The sequence below is a fragment of the Motacilla alba genome, chromosome 1A (genome assembly GCF_015832195.1).
Source record: "Motacilla alba alba isolate MOTALB_02 chromosome 1A, Motacilla_alba_V1.0_pri, whole genome shotgun sequence".
In the NCBI taxonomy this organism is placed as follows: Eukaryota; Metazoa; Chordata; class Aves; order Passeriformes; family Motacillidae; genus Motacilla; species Motacilla alba.
The window spans coordinates 19,444,437-19,458,480 of record NC_052031.1 but is presented as its reverse complement, the minus strand read 5'-3'; the positions used below and the strand labels follow the sequence as shown (position 1 = coordinate 19,458,480).

General features: G+C 36.8%; 1 protein-coding gene across 8 annotated transcripts in view; it reads left to right on the top strand.

The window, feature by feature from the left end:
* The window catches only part of IL17REL (interleukin 17 receptor E like), a 48,323-nt gene that overhangs the window by 32,155 nt on the left and 2,124 nt on the right, over window positions 1-14,044 (top strand). For 6 of the 8 annotated variants that reach the window (XM_038155424.1, XM_038155426.1, XM_038155432.1 and 3 more), the window contains 9 exons: window positions 716-855; window positions 1,146-1,217; window positions 3,419-3,473; window positions 4,144-4,307; window positions 6,575-6,622; window positions 7,276-7,333; window positions 7,659-7,804; window positions 10,279-10,338; window positions 11,387-11,444. In XM_038155424.1, the coding sequence (XP_038011352.1) occupies window positions 716-855; window positions 1,146-1,217; window positions 3,419-3,473; window positions 4,144-4,307; window positions 6,575-6,622; window positions 7,276-7,333; window positions 7,659-7,804; window positions 10,279-10,338; window positions 11,387-11,444 (801 nt within the window). The remainder of the gene's footprint in view (window positions 1-715; window positions 856-1,145; window positions 1,218-3,418; window positions 3,474-4,143; window positions 4,308-6,574; window positions 6,623-7,275; window positions 7,334-7,658; window positions 7,805-10,278; window positions 10,339-11,386; window positions 11,445-14,044) is intronic. The other 2 variants (XM_038155425.1, XM_038155427.1) reach the window with 2 other exon arrangements.

The window sequence follows — 14,044 nt, the reverse complement described above, 5'->3', positions numbered from 1 at the left end:
GGGAGAAAAAAAATATTTCCAACCACTACTTATAATTACCATGTAGTAGATAGGTAATGTTCTGGAAATATATTTCTATTGAAAATGCTACATGGGAGGTAAAGGTTTTGATATTCTGTTTGATTTCTAAGCTTTTGGAAATAGATTTGTGTTCTTTTAATGAACTTTGGATTGCTGGTTTTATGTTTTATCTATTGACAGACCTCATAAATAGGTTGAAATTGATTTGCCAAACTGCTATACTGCTTTTGGCATACCTGGGAATATATGTATAAAAAATATTCCTTCCACATATTACAATTGTCTATCACAGTTGCACATATTCTCTATGTAAGAAAATTACAATCTTGGATTAATCAGCCCTTATAGTAGTATTATTGTGTATATTTCAAATATTTGTACATAAACTACATAGGATTCCAAGTACTAAGGTTGAGGTAAAATTGGCAGGTGTCTTGGCCTCTCAGTATTACATGCACTAAGCTAAATAATGTTGAATGAAAATTACATTTAATTTAAAAAATGAGGACTATTAGAGTATAAAGTAATAATAATTTCAAATATTCTCAGTAAGATTCTAGAGATGTTGATTTTCATCTCCATCAAGTTATGAAATATATTCTGTACCTTTTATAAATAGATAAAATAGAAATAATAAAAAGTTATAAAGAAACAGATATAATAATTTCATGCTTGATTTTATTTTTGTTTTCAGCTGGAAAGTTAGATTATAATTTAGACAGGGCAAGGAAAATTGTAACAGTGAATGTATCCAACTTTCCCCGAGATCAAGATTATTATGTTCGCCTGTGCCATAAATGGTTTACCTGTGAAGATGCTGGGGCACTTGCTGTGGTGAGTTAAACTCCTGGTGCTGTGGGGAACTGGGGAGGGCTGCCTTGCAGGTGGCAGTGCTCATTGAGGTTATAGTCATAAGAAATGCCATCTATGTCTACATCTATAGCTATATCATCTGTGTCACCTACATAATCTATATCTGTATCTATCTATATTTGCTCTGTCTATATTTATCTATATCTATATCTATATCTATATCTATATCTATATCTATATCTATATCTATCATTTAGCTTTATTAAGAGTAATTTACTGTCCTGGATTTATGAACATCTTTTTCATTTCAGATAAAAGGAAAGGAATCTTTTAAATCCGTTTCTCTGAAATATTCTCAGCTCCTCCCTTGTCTTTGCATTGAGGTAATACAGTCTGGAATTTGGTATATATTTGTGTTTCTGATTGAAGAAATTTTATCAGGCATTTGTGCTAAGAAAGGAGGAAAAACCTGAAGAAAAAGGCTCTAGACATAAGTTTTTGACAACGGCATTTTGACCTTAGAATTACATAAATGTAAGGAAGAGATTTTTTTAGGAAATGCTAATTAAAACATAATCAGAAGAAAATGGGATAAAATTTCCAATAATTTATGGGATGTGTTGTGTAATATTATTTAGACTGATTTTTTGTAAACAATGAAGAGACAGAAGACCTACTCTGATTGAATTTGATATAGTATTGCATGAGAAACTAAAAGAGGAATCGAGGAAACTGACAGCGAGAGCAAGATTTGAATGGTAGACAATACCTGGCTGCAGGGTTAACTCAGCAACTCCTGTTGGATGGGCCTGTGCTGGTAGGGAGGTTATTTAAGAATGACACTTAGTCATTCTCGTATAAATGTCTTCATCAATGACATGAGGACAAAATGCAAGAATGTGTAATGGGATTTGCTGGAACACTGTTGGCACCTATAATCAAAATGGAAGAGGGTCAGTGATTGGAAGAGACTAGAGATCTTTGTATGTGACATAATTGAAGGATGATGAAGTGTAAGGTATGAAGTGCAAGTTCATGCACTTGCTCTGATAAAAAGAATTCTTGCTGTAAGATGTGAGCAGTCATTTAGAAATAACAGTGAAGAAAAAAGATCTGGGTGAAATAGTTGATCACAGGATGACTAGCTTGCTTCCATGATGTCAACATGTAAACATGAACAAAAGTCTAGTGAGTTAGATTATTCCAAGCTAACAGGAAAGTATGGGCAAGGCCTTCTTTGAAATACTGTAAGGAATTCTTGTATCTATATTCAGGAAAGATCAATTCAAAAGGAAGATGCACATAAAAGATCTGTAGTGGTTAGGGAATGAAGAGACTTTTACAAAGGAGATTCAAATACCATGTTTCCATTAGCCTGGTAAAACACATGCAAAGAGAAATTATGTTTGCTATGCAAATAGAGACCAGAAGGGTCACTTATAAGGAAAAATAAGGTATGTTTTAAATGAATGCCATTCTTGCAATGAGAATGAAGGGGGATAAACTTCATTCCATGAATATATTCAGGATAGTAACAGATTTTTATGATAACCTGAGAAGTGAGATTTTGGAATGTCTTTCACACAAGGAATAAAAGGTCCCAAACAAATCTAAAATTATCCTGGTAACATAGAAAGGTGCTATGTGAACCTAGTTTTCTCACTGAATTTTGGGGTTGTATTTATCTTGCAGATTAAGATATCTAAATGTAGATATCTAAGTATAGATATCTACATGTGAAATTAGGTGTCCAAACTCTTAAAGTCAATGGAGATCTGCTTAGTACAGTCAGTTGCTCAACTGACCAAAGGTAGATGGCCTATTCTTTTGGGATGTGCTGGAGTGCACTATAGATTCCACTAGCTGCACCGGCTACTGTGATATTAATTCGGGCACTTTAGTCACATTTAGATGTGTAGATTGTGGGACCTAAAATCACATACCTAAATAGGCAAGCAGCACCACAAAGTCTCGTTGAAGCCTAGGGAATTTCTTCATTCCACTCTGAAAATATGAGGTCACTAGAAAAACTTTAATACTCTCAGTGTATGCACAGAAAATTCTGCAATAGGAATGCTAAGCAAACAGATAGGAATTCCAAATGACAGCAACATTTGCACATGAATATAAATAAATAGGGCATAGCAGCAGCCAAGCACATATACTTGAAGATTGGGTTAAATGTTAGTCTTCAGATTTTAAGGATGCATCCTTTACCATGGCCCAGGTCAGGAGATCTTATATTATGATTACTGAATGTTTTGATTCCCATAGAAAGTAATGACACTGTAAGAAACTTCATGAAAATCAAAGTGGAAGATTTTCTAAATGAAATTGGACCAAATATACAACTTAGAAGTAGGAATATAGTGTTAGAAGGGATCACCTTAGTTCAGAGCCCCTAATGATGAACAACAAAATGAAAAAATGGTGCAAAACTTCTTTTAAAAAATGACTTCCAAAGCTTTCTAACAAACATAGCATCCTTATCTTTGGCAGGAAAATTTTCTGTCACATTCTGCCTGAAATGTTACAAACATGTGCCTCTGACAACCTCTAACTGATGTCCACTGTTTGGTTGTAGGGTTGGCTGGCACTTCCAGATGCAAGGAGGATACAACTTTGCCCCTTTGAAAATGGCAAGTACTGTGCACTTACTCTTTACAGGAGTGACTTTCAGCAGCCTCAGTAGTATGCCACAGTTTAAATTAATCTACACTGAAAACCATGTATTGCAAAACTTCAAGGAAATAATATTGGTTTGTTTTACTGTGGGTAGATGAAATAGAATTGACTTTCAGACCAAATAATTCACCAAGTTTATGCCAACAAAAACTCTAAGTAAATTCCTAGTCATTTCCCACATTTTCTTAAGTGACACACAAACTGGGCAGAAGGAATAAAAGATCAGCCTAGAAATGGTGTGAGAAGAGGGCTTCAAGGAGACATTTGAGGATGTCCAATATCCAACTTAAAGGAGGGAGCAAGGAGTTGAAAAAGGAGACAGCTAACTATATATGAGTTCAATGCTTAACAGGAAATTATTCACACAAATATTCCAGAAATATCAGAAACTGGTCTGAGATGACAGCTCAGAAAGAAACAGAAAAAGAAATTGTCTTATTTGCACACATATGAAAGTAATTTTTTTTACCAGGTAAATAGAAAAAAGTGTGGCCTAAAAAGTGTTTTATTGTGTTGAGTCCAAGATTTTGGTTTGAAGCACATGTAGAGGTACCAGACTTACTAGCTGTGTTGATTCCTGTCTGGACATTTTGAATAATGTTTTCCCTCTCTCTTTGTGCACAGATACACAGGTGCTATGGGACAATATTGTTTATAACCCATCAACACAAACCCTTGCCTGGGAGCCAGCCTGTCCTGTCGTTGTCATGGTTAACCTATGCAGGTTCACCAAGTCGAATGACCATTGTGAAGATATAGAAAAATCTTTCAAAAATTCTTCTGAGAAAGTAAGAGCTGTGTGGATTAATTCAAACTGTGAGATTGAAAGGCATCACCAAAGGCATAATGTGAAGAGCTAGACTTTGGAATAAGAGCAGTTGCAAATTCCTCTCTTCTTCTCTGATACTTAAAACTACTCATAATGACAGTCTATTCTTGCACACTAATCATATGATTTATTCAAAATAGTCACTGACTCATTATAAAGAAATAAAAAGTGGAGATGACTGGGCAGCTAGTAATGTTTGCTAAATTCTTTGGGGTAAATAGGATCTGCTTTTTATTTATAGTTCATGTCAGATTCCCTTTAAAGTAAGGGAGACAGACTCACTGCAAGGACAACTCTTCTCATCTGTAGATAGGCAGAGCAGGTTGGAGGGATTTCTTTCTGACGGTACCACCTTCTTTTTACTGTCACAAGAGTCTCTTGTGATTAGATCAGATTTATATATTTAACATTTAGACACCAGAAATATAAATTAGATAAAGCTAGATCTCTTTACATATTTCTGGAGACATAACAGTACTTTGGTAGGGCACAATTGTTTTGTAATTAAGATCTTCATGAAGCGCCTTCCTCATCCTGGTCCAATGTCTTGAAATTGTGGGTGCTGAAATATTGTGTCCCTTAGTTCTTCCAGCATTTCTTTTCTCAAGTTGAGAAGGGTTTTCAAATGCATATGTCTTGAATAGCTTAACACTTCAATCTGAAATGTGATGATACTGAATGCTCTGGATTTTTGAGGTTCATTAGAATTCGTTTTATCATGAAAAGTAAGTTTCAGGCTCACCTGATTGTGGAGAGAAGGCAGTAAACTTAAAGTAACAACAGAAAAGGCAACACAAGAGATTAATTCTTAAACTTTTGGATTAATAATATTATTCTGATGACATGACTGGAGAGGGGGTGGGGCTGACTCAAGACTGTCGAATGCTTTTGTGATTAGGAACTCCTGGCCAAGCCTTTAGTGATTGTTCAGATTCATCATTTATGAGTTCCAACAAAGCTTTGATCTTGAAAAAACAGATTAATTTAATTCTAGATGTGAGTGATCCTTGTGGGATTATTCATCTGCTGGCAAAAAGTACAATTCATTGCTTGCAGGAGAGAAAAAGGGAAAAAAAGAAACTAAGACTAAAATGGGGTCTGGCTGGTAATGGTTGTATCTGTCACCAGAACAGAAACCAAATTTATTACAGAGTATGAGTGTTTTTCTGTATTTAATAATTGCATTTAATGACTGAACATTAATATTAATCATAGAACCATGGAGTATCCTGAGCTGGAAGGGACCCACAAGGATCATCAACATTCATGGATAGAATGGATTCTCTTTTTTTTCCCTCATGAATTCTAACAAGTTTGATATTTAATTTGGTCCATTTATTGTACTGTAACCCTGAAAACCATCTCTGTAGTATGCTGGAAACCACTGCAGATTCTCAGACAGGGCCAGCTGCCCTGTAAATCCAGACAAGCTACACACTCCAGTACTATGCACACGTACTGACTTGGGCACAAAAGCTGCAGCACTCCTCCTGACTGAGGCTGGGCCTTTCTCTGCCAGTGACAAAGCTGTCTCCAGGTCTGAGCAGACTCCTACAGAACCATCTCCTGGGACACTGTTACGTTCTCAGAAGAAGTTACAGGAAGGAAGTGTTTGGCTGCGTAGGGTGCTCAGTCACTTGAGCAACAGGGTTCGTTTCAGTAGGATAATATGTATAGTAATGTGTGTAGCTATTGTTTATATAAGACAAGGCTCTTTGTGGTGAAGCCCTTGGTGGGTTAACAATTGTTAATCAAGAGAACAACATTTTGTGGATTGCTTAAGTGGATTTCTAAAATTCAGCCTACGTTTCACTGCTCTGAAATATAGGTATGGAAAATTCAAAGATTTCTCAACTGATGGTGGAATACTTTTGGATGTGTATTTGAATATTCTGTTGAGTTGTTCATGAGTAGCAAATAAGGGGTTGAAACAAGTTGAGTTCGTAATCAGAATTTTGCACAAGCCACCACAGAATCAATTAATTTAGCTCTAATGGGTCAGTCTGACCATAAAAAATGCTACATATTGCAGATAAAAAGAAGCAAACTATTCAGTAATCCAAAGCAGCAGTTGTTTCTAACCATTTTATGTGATTAACTTCCTGGGATGTTTATGAATTAAACAAACCAGTTGCCTTTGCAGTAATCAAGCCATGAAAATGTCAGTAGTTGATTTTGTGAAACTAGTTAATAAAAGTAGCTGAGGCTGTGTGCTCTGTCTTCCAGCAGGTTAAATATTCTCGTGTGGACACTCACCCAAGACTTTGCATGAAGGTAAAGGAATTTCTTTGTAAAACACATATTAACTGCCTTTCTGTCTCTAAAATAAATGAGCTGCTGATGTTCTTTATGATCAATCTTTTTTTTCATAGCTCTGATAAATGGGAACTGAGAATGAAGGAAAAGTGAAGGATTAGATTAGAAGGTGATTGTTTTGAAGTGCAAAAGCAGTGATAGATAGGACACAGGTCAGATTGTTCCCTTCTTTTTTGTCTGTTTAAGAAACCAGGAAAAAATATTTTTGGTCAATTCAAACTCTGAAGAATGTGCTAAACTTAAGATATAAAGTTTTTCATAGTAAATATTTGAAAATAAAATGATCAATACAATACATTTTATGGAGAATCTCTTACTATTCTAGTTGAGAAGAAAAAAGCCAAATAAGGCAAATACAGGAATATTATTGTTTTCTTTTAGACTACTTTTAAGTCAATGGAATCAGATATTTCTGTAAAATATGCATGATTATAAATACCTGAAGAATTAGGGGATCTAATTTAAGTCCAGGGTTGTAAGATACCATAAAGGAGGAAACCTGTGAATCTTCTGCAACTTTCTGGAATGCCTCATCATCATCACTAGCTGAATATTTTGCCACAGATTGAAATGGAAAATCTGGTTTTCCTAACAAATTTCTCTGCTTTCAGTTTACAACCAAACGAGGATCTTGGATTAAATGTCCATTTGCTCACGGAGAATTTCCAGGTAAATATATATTTTTAAAATTGCATAACATATTGTGGGAAATATTTAAATCACTAGATATGAGCTGTCTCTTAAGTGAGAAGTGTTTCCAACACTGTAAATTGTAAACTAAGTCAAAGAGATTTGACAGCTTGTTACTTCTATGTATCCTCAGTAGATCTAGTGTCCATCAGTACAAAAAGTAACTTGTAGGAATCAAAATAATTACTTGCATATCATTTGATAACACTTAAAAATACAAAAGGCTTTTATTTGAGGCATAAATTTTATAATATAATGTATGGTTGTTGTACATCTAAAAGTAAGTATTTTCCCCTTATATCAGCCTGGAAAATGAGGACTGCAGCAGTTGCAGAACAAATACAAGTTTTCTTCACATCCCAAACCAAGGCACAGTTCTCAGTGCTTGTGTGTAACAGGACGCAGATGGCTTCATGTGAATCTCTTGGGATGCACCATTCAGTCTCTGTGGTTTGTATAAATTATTTCTTAAACATTGTAAGGCTTTTAAACATACCTAACTTCATTCATTTATTATTCCATATATTGTTCTGCAGCTTGAATCCATTAATAAACTATGAACATATTGGAACAATTACTGGAACATTTTAAAAGCATGTAGTTCTAAATCTGATCTCACACTGAAACAAGAAATAAGTAAAGATCCTGAAGTCAAATGAGTCACATCAAATGATGTGACTATTGAGTAGAACTTTAATATTCATTTAATGTCATTTTTGTAGTATAGTATTTGTATTATGTATATAGCAAATGTTACTGTTAGTATTTCATATATGGGTCAGTGATATAGCTGACCTGGCAAATCACACATCACGAAATGTAAGACTTGAGGCATCAATCCATAATGAACTCTAAATGTCACAGCTGCCAATACAAACTCAACACGCAAAAAGGGCTCATTTTCAGCCAAAGTATCTTTTTGAGCCAGCTGATTGTGTGGCTACACAACTGCTTCATCCAACAAAATGGGGACAGAGTGGGGAAGGATTATGGGAGGGTCAGATTTCAGTTTTAGGCAGCAGCTAGTCATGAGAGCCTCATTCCTCTCTTGCATCTTAGTCTATGTCCCACACATTTTCAGTGCAGCACTGTGGTTTGCCCATTAACCCTGCCTATCAGTTACCTTGTTGGCCCAAACTGTGATCTGCTGAGAGACACATCTAGAAAGTGAGGTCAAAGAGCAAAAGAGAGGCCATAGTATTATTTTCCAAACAGGACAATATTAGCACGAGAGATCCTAGTAGCTATTAGGACCACCATGCTGAAACACATCCATCCAGTTCCTCAGTACTCTCAGGTCCACTGCTAAATATGTGCTTCACTGACCAGGTACATGAGACAGCACATGATGAATTTTGAGAAATTTGAGAAATCTAGATATTGTGATTTGAACTGTTACTCCTGGCTATGCCTGTTGGCTTCACTCTGCTGTAGGGGGATGTGCTTTGGGACACACAAGCACAGCTCCTACATCTGTCCTCTCTGTAAGGTACATTCCAGCTGTACTTATTTGTTACTATGCAGGGACACAATGCAACTGTGCCTTTTTCAGGTACTTTTGATTCTTCTAGTGAGAAGAGTGCACATACCAGGGCTTAGCTGATGACCAGGCAGTTACAAACAAGCGTTTCTTAAACATAATGGACTGGACACTGAATGCTGAATTTGTTTTCTAACGAATCAGTTTAGATTGTTACTACACCTCTGGTGCTGAATGTAACAGAGCAGCTGATAAAAAGAGTTTTCCAACTCAGCTTAATCTGAGGACATGCATAAATGGAAGATAATAACTTGCTCCACTAGGAGTTCCGTGAGCTGAATAATCATGGCAAAAGGCCTGAGAAAAAACAACTATCCTAATAAACACAGACCACAGAGGCCATTGGTGGTAATGTCAAGAGTCTGTCCTAATGGGGAAAGCTGTCTAGAAAATGCTGTATTACTGGCAGAGATGGAGATCTTGTAGAAGAGTTGTCAACACTCAAGGACGGCTCCCTTCAGCTGGTCTATTTCACATGGAATCTGTGGAGTTTATATTTTCTGGTTTTAAAGGTTCCCTCTGTGAATAGCTAAGTGAAAGGGGTAATGGTGGAGCACCAATAAATCACAGCTAGCTATTGAAGTGTGTGTTTCATGAAGGCACGGATGCATTTAAAAATGCTGTTTTCTTCCCTTTGGTACAGAGCTGTTATGTCTTCTGCTACTGTGACAGATTGGGATCCCGTATAAATTACATACAGCTCCTGTCTCAACACCATGAGCAGTATACACAGAGTTTTCATCAAGACCTCACTCTGTGTTCCCAGAAACAAATGTTGATCCTCTAACTACTAATTCTTCTTCTGTCATGCTTGAATATATTCACCTGATTTCCCCCAAATTACTTTAGGAATTTGCCACCCTGAAGAGAGTGGTGTAGGATGCATAGCTATTGGCGGAGTAACAGACATTATTTTGAGGACAAACCATAATCGATCAAATATTAAATGTCAAGCCAGTCATTTAGGACAAATTTACCCTAAGGCTCAGCTTGTTCTCTGCACACAATGGGATGGGAAGTCCAGAAGAACTGTAAAGACAGGGTCATTCCTTCAGCTCATACACCAGGGAAAAGAAGTGAAGATGATGGGAGGAAGCAAACAGTGGGGGGAGAGTGTCCTCCTTGTGATGCTCCATAAAATGCAGTAACATTAGCCCTCTTCCTGTGCTGCCAAACTGTGCTTGGCAAAACTACACCAGCTGCTCGTGGTCATTGAGATCTGGGCTTAGCTCTGAAAATAAATAACCTACCATTAATTTTCTAACACAGTAGAACACATAGCATTATTTGAAACCAAAGCAAAGAACTGGAGAGACACAGTATGTTTTCATTGTTTCCAGGTATGGAAAATAGTGATTTTCAATTTATTTTTTTTATTCATTAGGGAGATCCAGTTTCAATCTCTATGTCACAGGAAATGTGTGGGTCAACAATTTGCATTCAGGTACGTGTCTTGCTTTTTGCCAGGTACCCTGTACAAAATAAACTAATCAACAAATCATTGAAACACCAAGCAAACCAGCAGGTATTCTCACTGCTTTCTCCTCCCAGCTAAATCTGATTACTGCAAATCGAGTTGGCAAAGAGCATTATTTAAAGCTTGGTGTGCTGCCACCACTTTTCTTTGAGATGACATTAATTAACTGAGAAGTGGCTCTCCGTGATCTTGCTCCTTTGTCGGTGGCAGATAAAAGGATATCATCAGGATATTGCTAATCCTGTCTTTATATGTTCCTTCGTTAAAAAAAAAAGAAAAAAGTTCCAAGCTATCAAAAGATCCAAGTAAATAATAGATGAATTTTCAAAAATTGACATTGACTAGAAAAGGTGAGGTATATAGTAAACAGCACAGCAAGAGCATGGTGTCCTAGAATTAGCACTCAGGAAAGTAGAACTGAGCAAATTATTTCTGACATTTCTGCACACTATTTCTGTACCTGAACTTCATTAGGAAATTTTGTTCATAGAAAATGAGCATGAAGCTGATAGGTTTATGGATCTCTGGAGTTAATATTCCCAGCAGAGACTGAAAGAAATGAAAGTGAGAGTGGAACTCCAAGGCTCCAGTAGCTGCCCTGGAAGGCCCTTCCCAGCTTCACTTTTTGCTGCTGGGAAGAAAGAGGGAAGATGAAAGTGAGATTACTCAGAAGGCTTTTGCCAATGAGAGTAGTAGTTCTTTCCCTAGTGAGAAATGAAATTTGGTGGGAAGACTGATAATTTCCTGCATAAATTATTTATTTTGTAAGTAAGACATTATCTGTCAGACAACAATAACAACAAAAATTATGATTAGCTCTATCATTTAGACCTAAAAGTGATTGCAACTCACTTAATATACACTAGACCAGCAATCTCCATATGTGTATATTTAAAAACAGATTTTAAAAGCAGTCACTTGAGTAAACTAATAAAGCAATCTCGTTTTGTCAACACAAGTGCTTAGTAACAGCTCTGCTGAAAGGGGAATAAGCCTCAATTCTTTCTTTTGAAAGGGCTGGAGAACAGATGTAGATTATTCAGTTCCACTGCAGATCTGCGATACCTTCTGTGGTAAGTAGGTTCTGAAAACCACAAAGCCCAGAGCTCCAGGCACACTGCAGCTTGCAAAAGGCATCCCAAGGGGAACACAAAACTGCCACAAGGTGCCTTCCTCCACAGCTTTTTCCTTGGAAAAAGGAAAAAAGCTCCTTAGCCCAAGGCTGCTTTTACTGCCTAGGGTAAGGGTTGGGGTTACATAGGGCATGTTAACAAAAAAAAGCATTGGGTCTTGATTCTGTAGGAGAGCACATTTCAGGTGAAGTGTGTTTTCACTGGGAAACTGAGGTGGGATTCACCTGACTGAATGTAGATGTGTGCCTGAGAGCTAGATATGCTCAGAGTCCTTTGTAGACGCTGGACTCATATACCTCATGAGCTACTTTTATTAGCTCTGCAAGGACAACTTGTGTGGCTGGCTGCTGTCTCTGCTTCCTGGGTGAATTTTTCACCTTGTGCCAGTCACTGTGTGTCACACCTATATTTGCCTTGGTGTCAGTACATGAGGTAACCAGCTAAAAACACACCTTGACAAGAGGCACACACTGCTGCTGTTTCAGTGGCTGCAGCACAGCCCTGCTGTCAGTTCCCCCCCTGCAAATGGGACAGCAGCATTTCCCTCCACTTCCCAGCAAACAGAAGTTTGCTTCTGGGTATTATTATGATGATGATGATGATTTGAGGTACACTTAGATACACTATGGAGCCAGAATATTCTAAAACCTTCAAGCTCTGAAAATAAGGTGTTGTAGAAATTAGTGAATTCAGAGCAAAGTAAGGCTCTGGAGTTTATGGTGAACAGTACAGCAGTGGATTGACTAATGTAGAACTAAAAAGTCTAACAGGAATCATGCTGAGAGAAGCCTCAATCTGAGCATTGCCAAAAACACTTCCCCAAACTCACACAACCAACCAACCAACCAACCAACCAACCAATCAACCAAAATCCTCTTCTAGTTCACTGCAAATATAGTAAGTCCTGTGACAGATTTTTCCCTGTTGTCTAAAAACACCTGTCAGCTAACTACAGCTTCAGATTTGGAAGCCTGATAATGAAAAGAAGGGAGCTTGAATTTGTAGTCTGAGTGTAGTTCCCTGTGTAATCATTCGTATAGTGTTCAGGTTTCTTCTCCACTGAAAAAATTGTAACAAGCCCACTCAAGATGAATAAATTAAATAATCAGTGTTGTGCTTCATTTAGTGTGGATGCATTTTCCTTTTTCATATTTTCCATTTAAAAATGCAGAGGATGACAAAAGCATGTAAAATAATTAAAAGCTCTAGAGATGTCAGTCTTGGAATTTCCCTGTACTTCATAGTAGGACAGAACGTGTCTGTGCAGTAAATGAAAATAGCAGAACATCAAAAACTGACTAAAGAACTTTTTGTGCACAATATTTGATTTAAATATTTAAATAGTGAACTTTTTCTCACAAGCTTGTTTGTTTGGTTTGGTTTTTTGTTTTGTTTGTGTGTTTGTCTGTGGGGTTTTTGTTGGTTGTTGTTGTTGGTTTTTTTTTCCTTCTGATTAGGAATTTGTGGAGATGCAGAAAAAAAGGAGAAAATGTGCACTTATCAAGAATGTCAGAATTTTAATATGTGATCACTGTGTTTGTTGTACATTAACCTCCTGCTTCCTGGATCCTGACATAATTTATGGTTTTGGGATGATGTGATCTACATTACTTGGTAGATCAATCCATCTCTATCTGTGTACCAGTGCTCCCAAAACCTCCCTGTAAGCAAGATGGCACAAGTCAGTGTCAGAGGTGGGACACTGAACCATCTCACTGCAATAATTCCAATGTTCTTAATGACTCATTGGAAGCCACCAGCTGCTTCTCAAGTGCAAGGTTTTTAATGTATCAGTGACAGCAAAACTATTAAGGGCTTTTGTATTCTTAAATGCATATTTTTCTATAAAAAAGGTATTTCTTAAACTGTAGCCTTTTAAAATCAGGATGTGATGAAAGTTTCTTAAGAGAGTCACCAAGGGTGATAATTGTTACACTGGGATGCTATTGTGTTTGGGCCTAAGACACTAAGAAAAGCCATCCATGTAAAAATGCAGGCAATATTAACCTTGAGATTTGTCTGTAATCTGTGACAATAGGGTTTATACAAATGTCAAAGCCAATGACAAATAATCTTGTCATAGAGAAACAGTGAAAATATATACTGTGCACATCTTTGTAAAATAGAAATGTGCATGTTAAGTGTTACTGTTAAAGATACCAAGCACTGTCATTGTGTTCAGAAGACTCATGATGTTATTAAAAAACAATATTCCAGTCATAACAACATCTATTATAAAAAAGCCATTGTGTCTAACCATCAGGAAGGCTGTTCTTTACCCAGGCTTTAAGACGAGCTTTCTGGCATGTATAATTTATTATTCTACAATGGGTAGCATTTTTCTATAAAGCTGTACTTATTTTTTTCTACATTTTCTATAAAGCTGTACTTTGGAAATTACAATGGTTTGGTCTTGTTTGTTCTACAAAGGATGGAAATAGGAAAATAATGTGGTGGTTTTTCTAAAAATTTGCGTTTAATAGCATTGACTTGGAGGCAATAATTTGTGTTCCTTTCAAATTTTCTATTTCTTTTGACCA